General features: G+C 38.5%; 2 protein-coding genes and 1 pseudogene across 2 annotated transcripts; 2 read left to right on the top strand and 1 right to left on the bottom strand.

Moving 5' to 3' along the window:
• The first annotated feature begins 535 nt into the window (after positions 1-535).
• On the top strand, positions 536-2185 carry LOC108813686 (probable calcium-binding protein CML49). The gene is made up of 5 exons (XM_018586316.2): positions 536-1221; positions 1356-1402; positions 1511-1686; positions 1781-1799; positions 1894-2185. Exons 1-5 carry the CDS (start codon positions 609-611, stop codon positions 1996-1998), a joined length of 960 nt encoding a protein of 319 aa, XP_018441818.2. The 5' UTR covers positions 536-608; the 3' UTR covers positions 1999-2185.
• Positions 2186-2680: 495 nt separating this feature from the next.
• Positions 2681-5271, top strand: LOC130496846 (ATPase GET3B). Its single transcript, XM_056989411.1, has 11 exons — positions 2681-2986; positions 3065-3276; positions 3353-3415; positions 3503-3613; positions 3797-3871; positions 3955-4023; positions 4106-4171; positions 4262-4336; positions 4424-4522; positions 4653-4787; positions 4875-5271. Exons 1-11 carry the CDS (start codon positions 2809-2811, stop codon positions 5010-5012), a joined length of 1221 nt encoding a protein of 406 aa, XP_056845391.1. The 5' UTR covers positions 2681-2808; the 3' UTR covers positions 5013-5271.
• Positions 5272-5435: 164 nt separating this feature from the next.
• LOC130496819 (exocyst complex component SEC8-like) overlaps positions 5436-8597 on the bottom strand; it is a 5304-nt pseudogene continuing 2142 nt past the window's right edge.

Raw genomic sequence — 8597 nt, 5'->3', positions numbered from 1 at the left:
CCGTGATCCGATCCGTGCCTTACGAATATTCGATTTTTCGATCCGATCCGATCCATAATTCTTCGGATATCCGGAACATCGGATATCCGCGAATATCCGAATTTTTCCGGATATCCGATTCGATCCGTAAAAAATAATAAAAAATTAAAAAAATAAATAAAAATAAAAGAAAAGAATAAAATCTGAAATAAAATAATAATAATTTCATTATTTTTTTATAAAAAATTACATACTTTCAAATTTTTAATAACTAAATAATTAATTTAGTGAATAAAAACATTATAAAACTTATATAAAGATATAAAATTATGTATATTATATAACTTTATAAACATGTATACATATATATGTATATAACGGATCGGATCGGATATCCGTTTTTAAAAATATTAGTATTTGTGATTTGCTTCGTCTTTGACGGATATTGGATTTTAGTATTTGCTTCGATTTGTTAAGTTACGGATATTCGGATTTTTCGGATCGAATCGGAACGAATAACGGATCGAATCAAAATTTACGGATATTTTGCCCACCCCTCTACCATTACACAACAAAACTTACGCATTAAGAACATCTTCTCCACTTTCTCTTCTTTGATCTCTCTCATCATGTCTGGTTACCCTCCTTCGAGCCAAGGCTACGGTTACGGCGGCAATCCACCACCACCGCAACAACAACCCTACGGATCCTCCGGCAATCCACCACCGCCTCAACCTTACGGATCCTCCAACACCAACCCTCCTCCCTACGGATCCTCAGCTTCCTCGCCCTACGCCGTCCCCTACGGCTCTCAGCCTCCACCTTCCTCCGCTCCCTACGGCGCACCGCCGCCGTCCGCGCCCTACGCGGGAGATCACAAGCCCCACAAAGACAAACCTCAGGCCGCCTACGGATCTTCTCCCGGCGGCTACGGATCGTCGGCCGGTGGTTACGGTGGCTACGGAGCTCCTCCTCCGTCGGGACACGGAGGCTACGGAGCTCCTCCTCCTCCTCAGCAGGGTGCTTACGGAAGCCCGTTCGCGTCTCTGCTACCGTCGGCGTTTCCTCCGGGAACGGATCCGAACGTCGTGGCTTGCTTCCAGGCGGCGGATCGGGACAACAGCGGCTTCATCGACGATAAGGAGCTTCAGGGGGCGCTCTCTTCGTATAATCAGAGCTTCAGCATGAGAACTGTTCATCTCCTCATGTATCTCTTCACCAACAGCAACGTCAGAAAGATCGGTTAGTTTCTTTGAAAAATTCTCATCAAAGATCATTGGTCAAAGGGTTGATCTTTGGTACCTAACGGTTATTATAATTCAAGTTTGATTTAATAAGTATATATAATGATTTTAATAATGGCGGTGACGTTGCAGGACCGAAAGAGTTTACTTCACTTTTCTACAGTCTTCAGAGTTGGAGGGTAAGTTATAAAAAAAAAACAATGGTTTTGCTTTATTACATATCAAGAATCTTTTGGAGTTAATATAAACGGTTTGGTGTGTTTGTGTTTTTTTTTCTTCTTTTTCAGACAATATTCGAGAGGTTTGATAAAGACAGAAGTGGGAGAATCGATACAAACGAGCTAAGAGATGCACTCTTGAGCCTCGGGTTTTCAGTGTCTCCTGTGGTTTTGGATCTGCTCGTTTCTAAGTTTGATAAAAGTGGAGGCAGGAACAGGGCTATTGAATATGACAACTTCATCGAGTATGTTGTTCACCGCCCCTCAACTTTCTTTTAATCTGATTGAAAGTAAAAAAAGTTCCATACTGATTCTGTTTTTTCTTTTCCATTGATACAGGTGTTGTTTGACTGTAAAGGTATATATACACTATTCCTCATTAGCTTGGATCACATTCTTGTAGTGTGAGTGTGTGTGTGTGTGTTTTGATGTTTGATGGAAATGAATTGCAGGGGCTGACTGAGAAGTTTAAGGAGAAGGATACGGCGTTATCAGGATCAGCTACTTTCAACTACGAGGCCTTCATGCTCACTGTTCTACCATTCCTCGTCGCTTAAGTTCGTTGCCCTTATGGAGCTTTTGGGAATAATTTGTTTGTAGTTGAATTCTGAGGAGTTTTGCTCTTTTACCTTTCTTATCGACTTTGCTTTTGTAAGATTTGGAAGTGGCTCTCTCTGTATGAGCATTTAAACAAGTGTTGTGGGATAAATTTGACTCTTAAAAATGGACAAGAATCATTCCAAACGTGATGGGCTGGATATACAAGGGTGTATTTGTGAGATAATAAATGTAATTAACGAAAAACCAAGCTAGACTGATTTCCCAAACGAAAAACAACCGACACAAATCAACGACCAAACCCGAATTAATCTGTTATAGTTTAGTCAGAACCAACCGAACGGAAAGTGATTCGGTTCTGTTATGGTTTTGAGTTTGGTTAATTTGGTAGGATTTTGTAAATAATTCAGTTTAGTTTGGTTTTCGATTTTCAAAAAGAAATGAACAATAATCAAAAACAATTTGAATAACCAAATCTAACCAAAGACAATGAAAGTTAACTGAACTAACCGGAAATAACCAATTTCTAAATTAAGAAATATCAAAAATCTAAACAAAAAGATTGTTATTTTCGGAAATAAAATTCAAAATCAACCAAAAACCAAACCAAACTGATTTTTTTTTTCTGGTTTACTTTGGTGTGATAGACTAAGTGTGACTGGACCAAACTATCGGAAACTAAAGCACCACGACCAACCCGAATCCACGGCGTTAAATTGTAGTATAATCTTTTGCGTCCGAAGCAAAAACAATACCTTTGTCGGCACCACCGCTTCTGTGTCTTAAGAAGAGAGAAGCAGACGCAAAAAATGACGACTCTTTCGGCCTCCTCTCTATTATCTTCTTCTTCGCCTCTATGCAAATCCAGATTCTCTCCAACAACTCGAACTGACTTCATCTCTTTCTCCCATCGGACAACTCTTTCCTCGCCGCCGATTCTTTCCTTCTCCGTCAAACATCATCATCGCCAGAGAAACTCGCTCCAAGGTTCCTCTTTTATTCCTGATTGAATACATGGAGTTGTTGAGTATTATTAAACTGATGGAAAAGATTTCTCCTTTACAGTGAAATCAGTAGCTAGCCCGGCGGAGACGGCGTCGGAGTTCGATGAGATGGTCTCCGGGACGAAGAGAAAGTATTACATGCTTGGAGGGAAAGGAGGAGTGGGGAAAACTAGTTGCGCTGCTTCTTTAGCTGTGAGGTTTGCTAACAATGGTCACCCAACTCTCGTTGTCTCCACAGATCCAGCTCATTCGTTAAGCGATTCCTTTGCTCAGGTAAAAGGAGGCGACTTTGAAACTTTGTTTGATTGATTGAAAGGTATCTCTGATTGTGTTGACTTTTTTTTTGTAGGATTTGACTGGAGGAATGCTTGTGCCTGTTGAAGGACCTGAATCTCCTCTGTTTGCTCTTGAAGTATGTAGAGAAAGAACAGTTCCCAATGTTTGTTTTTTGTTTTGTTAGTTTTTAATTTGAGTTTTTAATTTAATAGAAGTTCAACAGATAAACCCTGAGAAGGCGAGAGAAGAGTTTCGTAGTGCCTCTCAGGCGGATGGAGGGACTGGTGTTAAAGATTTTATGGATGGTATGGGTCTTGGGATGCTTGTTGAACAGGTAACATGTTTTTTTTTTTTTTTTTTTTTTTTTTTTTTTTTTTTTTTACAGGTAACATGTTTGTTGTGCACTTTCTAATGGAGTGAGCTTTATTGTTTCTGATACTAATCTACTTGTGATTTTAAATGGCTCTTTGCAATTTTTATACTGACTCTGTTTTTATTTTTTTTTGGGTTGATGAAGTTGGGGGAACTTAAACTTGGTGAGTTGCTTGACACACCTCCTCCTGGATTGGATGAAGCTATTGCTATTTCTAAGGTAATCCTTCTTTATCTTCTCTTGATTTTTTTTTTTTTTTTTTGCTTGGTTTCTTGCTTATAAGTCAAAAAGGGTGTTCACAGGTCATTCAATTTTTGGAATCACCTGAGTATAACATGTTCACCAGAATCGTGTTTGACACTGCACCAACGGTGAGCAAGGCTTCACTGAAACTTTTGCCTCCTTTTTTTTCTAGCTGTTGAGACAAATCTCGTTTGCTACTATTACTTACAGGGTCATACGCTGAGGCTACTCTCCTTACCAGACTTCCTTGACGCCTCCATAGGTAAAATCTTGAAGGTGGGGAGATGTCTCAGATACAAATCTTTTCTTCTACCAATAGTGCTTATCAGTTTCTGAGATTTTTGTCTTCTCTTCTGCATCTTACAGCTTAGGCAGAAAATAACCTCGGCTACTTCAGCAATCAAATCAGTCTTTGGGAAAGAAGATAACAAGCCTGATGCTGTAAGTACTTTATAATAGAGTAGGCTTCATCTTTGTGAGGACAACCGTTTCATTCCTTTTTAAATTTTTTTCTGTGAATGTGAAAAGGCTGACAAATTGGAAAGACTAAGAGAGAGGATGGTTAAAGTTCGAGAGCTTTTTCGTGACACAGAGTCTACAGAGTTTGTCATTGTTACTATCCCCACGGTAATTTATTTATAACCTTCCTATATCTTCAAACATGCATATCTTCAAACATGCATTGCGTAAGTCTTAAGTCTAGAAGTTAGCAGCATCTTCACGGTTCTTAAAAATGTTTGTTGACATCATCTCGTAGGTAATGGCTGTCAGCGAGTCTTCTAGATTAAGTGCTTCGTTGAAGAAAGAAAGTGTCCCGGTCAAAAGACTTGTTGTTAATCAGATTCTCCCTCCATCCTCCTCTGACTGCAAATTTTGTTCCATTAAAAGAAAGGTATATATATATATACACACAAACTTCTGCACTTATGTTTTGCTGTGTTGAAATGCATCTAAACGTGTAGAAAATGAAACTCTGCAGGACCAAATGCGAGCTCTTGATATGATCCGGGAGGATTCGGAACTCTCAGGTTTGACGTTGATGCAGGCTCCGTTGGTGGACATGGAGATTAGAGGTGTCCCTGCTCTGCGTTTCTTGGGAGATATCATTTGGAAATGAGTTCACAGCACATATTGTTATTGTTACGAAGAAGCAAAGCAAGTTCAGTTGTATGAAGTTAGTGTTGGTTACTTACAACTTACATTATATAGTTTTTGGCACAGATGTTGGAATGGTCCTTTAAACAATAAATATTGCAATTCTTGGGGAGCAAAATAGCCTCTAAGATGTTTACATAGTTAATGTGTAGAATAAGACCTACAATAAGCCATTGCTTTATATAAGAAAACAGCCAGGCTTCACCTTAAGCCAGTGTAAATCCAAAAGACATACATACTGACAACTGACTTAAATTAAAAACCCTCTTATCTTATTTACAAATTATTTGCAAAATATATAAATTTGAAACCCTCTTTCACAGCTCTTGCGCAATTCATATCATTCTGTATACAACAAGCCGCATAAATAACGCTACAAATCAAATATGAATGGTACGTCTTTTTATTTTTGTTTTCACTTGGAAGAAAAATGAACTCACCTCCGAAAGTTCTGTACAAATGAAATCTGTACGAAAGAATTTTGACAAAACAAAGCTCCCAAAAGCAAGGTTTTGGTTCCTATTCGTCACGGCAAAACAAGCAACTCACGAAACTAGAAAAGTTACAGGTAAAAAGGAAAAGATATTGGAACCGCAGCAGAAGAAGGAAGATGATGTACATGTCAATGTCAATTGCCATTGTGATTCTTTCTGCAGCTTATGAAAAATAATGAAAACAGATTGGCTGCTGGAGAAGAAGCTTTGTTTATCAATGGTAATTAGCGAATGGGTCGAGGAGTTGATATCAGTGAGAAAGAATTTCGGAAAGGCGAGACTGAGCATCCGTAGGAGTATCTCTTCCAGGAACATTCACCTTTAGAAGATTAGAATACCTGCAAAGCCCATATAAATTTTCATTTTAATAAGTCAAGAAACCGTATTATTTTTAGATTCAATCAAAGGAAATAAAGTTGAGAAACAGACTCTGTGGGTGTAAACATCTGGTCATGTTCCGCTATGAATGCAAGCAACGCCTGTAGAAAAAAAAATCATGTAAACATCCGAGTGTAAGAATGCTGAGGAAAAGCTAATAGACAAACCATGATGAAACAGTGTTTTCTTTGGCTACTAACCTCGAATGGCATGTTTAGTAGTTCGAAATAAGTACGGACACGGTCTAGGTTCTGTTGAACGCTTTCACCATCGATATATGGAATAGCTGTCATGGCCTGCCAATGTATAATACACACAGATGTAGACAGTGAATCTATTGGAAATGATAAAAACTCGACACTTAAACATAGACTGATCTTTACCTGTTCCAGTGCAATAGTGTTCCGACAAATTTGTTGAACTCCAAAAAGGTTTATTGATCTCATGTCAGCTAAAGCCTAGAAAAAAAATACGTAATAAAAGACTTTTAACGGCTTCGAAGATGATGATGATGATGATCAAATGTCAAATATATAATTGTGATATGATATGTCTACATTTGAATTAGAAGTACCAAAGATCTTAACAGGTTTCAAAAAGATTAAAAGAAGAGGTATACCTTAATGGACGCATTCGCTGCAATTCCACAAATGCCACCAAAAACGTAATTGCGCTTCTCACCAGAGATGAAAGGCGCCATTCCCTCGTCCCTACGTGTTATCTGTTTAGAAAAAAGAGGAAGTGTCAAAAACTTGGGGTGCAGAAGTATAGAGGTTGAAAAGATTATCACCTCGTAAAACCAATTCAAAACTAGATTACACACTAAACAAGAATATATATTCATCGTAATAAATTAAGATGACTTCTTCATTTGGCTAACTAGGTTCTCTCAGCAGAAGCGAGTGATACGAATATTTGATGGCTATGAAAGTAAACAAGGCTTTTTAAAGTAATATATAACTAACTTGTGAAGTAAGAGAAATCACAAAGTCGTCGGCTCTTCAGCATCGTCATCCTCCAAGTATTCTCGATTTTTCATTTCCTTATCAACACCATAATATTTCGTAAGTTTCACAGGCCACAGATTGAATTTCCCATAGCCATGCCACCTTCCTAACAAAGGGAACATCCATCGCATACCTGAAGATGAAAGACTGTTTCCAATTGCATCTCAACACGAAGAACCTTTAGGCAATCAGTCGCAAGCTTTCTGTACTCATCAGCAAATGATGCCAGATTCCTAGGAGAAGTTGCTTGATTCCTGCTATTATCTTCAGATTCACTTGCTGCACGAGGAACTGCTTGTCCAAGCCTAATGATTTTGGGAAATCAAAACTTTCAGAATGAGTGTTCATTTGCTTGCTACTTAGGGACGAAAGAGAGGACTAAGTGAAGACCTATCCCAACCATGCAAGATTCTCTTTTACACTGCACGCAGTGGTTTCTGAGTTTATTTATATTTGGAAAAGACAGCAAACAATCTAGTTAAGCCTCTTAGACTTTTTATTACGAATGTCCCTTTTTCCTCTTGTATAAAATCATAGGACTTCCATTTTGTGTTCTGATAACATCTAAGATGTACTGACAGATGGGAACAAGACAAGCGGCATGCATAAAGAATCTGATCCGACGAACTCACCTCTCAATAGAGTCTGCCACGTATTCAAGAGAGTCACTAAGAGAGGCTAACAAAATCAGCTTGTTGTCATCACGAATTAGATTATCCTGTAAGAAACACACTTACGTAAATAATTTTCACCAAATGGAATTTTTTTTGTTGATTATGATTCAGACAACACATGAAATTTACCTGCTTGATAGACGGCAAACTTGAGAATAGTTCACAGAGTTCTACGTCGGAGCCAACAGCCTCAGACTGAGAAACGGAATGGCCAAGTAGAGCTGGTAAACAAGCACTCGCCGGATCAAGTCGCATCAATTTCTCAATATCATGCCTCCCAATAAGCCTGTAACTGAGCTTCTCTAGCACAGCCTGATATATTAAGAATCAAACTTATGCTCAGATATTGTGCTGTGCGCGATGGAAGAGATGCATCACTTTAGATTTAGGGACACTTGAGGCATAGAATGGTAAGAAAAATGGTTAAGATAAATGCAAATTTTTATCAAAGATGGACAAAAGGCGCATAGAAGATTGGCTAACACCATACTCTACCACTCTCTCTTTGAATCCACTTTCTCAGGATTTTTTCTTGAAGCATTTAATGCCAAGTTCTGCTACATGACTTCTCACAAGCAGCTTAATTACTACGTTTACACTTTACACTGTAGGCTACGCAAGACAACGCCAAAAGCCTAAAACAGAATACTATAATTACTTCATCAAAAAGGCCAGTTTCACCTAGCTCAAATTGAACTCTAGGTAGCTTCAGGATGTTCTTATCATCTAATTTACACACCTCCAACTGAGTTTTAAAATCATATCACGCTTACAAGGCTACTTTTAGTCTATGATTGTGCTAACGGAGCAAAACCCTAAACCAGATGTCAGACATAAATAGATTCTAATAGTAAGAGGAAGAGGAAAACAAATGAGAAACGATGAAGATTCATACCATGTATTGACGTTCGACATCTCTCAAAGGTTCTCTCAAGAAATGTCTGAACATACTTCACAAGGTCAGTAGCAAATTTAGGCATAGCTTGAGCCCAAC

The sequence above is a fragment of the Raphanus sativus genome, chromosome 6 (genome assembly GCF_000801105.2).
Source record: "Raphanus sativus cultivar WK10039 chromosome 6, ASM80110v3, whole genome shotgun sequence".
In the NCBI taxonomy this organism is placed as follows: Eukaryota; Viridiplantae; Streptophyta; class Magnoliopsida; order Brassicales; family Brassicaceae; genus Raphanus; species Raphanus sativus.
This window is presented reverse-complemented; position numbering and strand designations above follow the sequence as displayed.

What these genes read in the sequence shown, in the direction of transcription:
- LOC108813686 (XM_018586316.2), top strand. Translation starts at nt 609, where the DNA reads ATGTCTGGTTACCCTCCTTCGAGCCAAGGCTACGGTTACGGCGGCAAT. An exon ending in CAGCAACGTCAGAAAGATCG is followed by an intron (nt 1,222 to 1,355) that starts GTTAGTTTCTTT and finishes GTGACGTTGCAG; the next exon opens with GACCGAAAGAGTTTACTTCA. An exon ending in ACAGTCTTCAGAGTTGGAGG is followed by an intron (nt 1,403 to 1,510) that starts GTAAGTTATAAA and finishes CTTCTTTTTCAG; the next exon opens with ACAATATTCGAGAGGTTTGA.
- LOC130496846 (XM_056989411.1), top strand. Translation starts at nt 2,809, where the DNA reads ATGACGACTCTTTCGGCCTCCTCTCTATTATCTTCTTCTTCGCCTCTA. An exon ending in CCATAGGTAAAATCTTGAAG is followed by an intron (nt 4,172 to 4,261) that starts GTGGGGAGATGT and finishes TGCATCTTACAG; the next exon opens with CTTAGGCAGAAAATAACCTC. An exon ending in TCATTGTTACTATCCCCACG is followed by an intron (nt 4,523 to 4,652) that starts GTAATTTATTTA and finishes ATCATCTCGTAG; the next exon opens with GTAATGGCTGTCAGCGAGTC.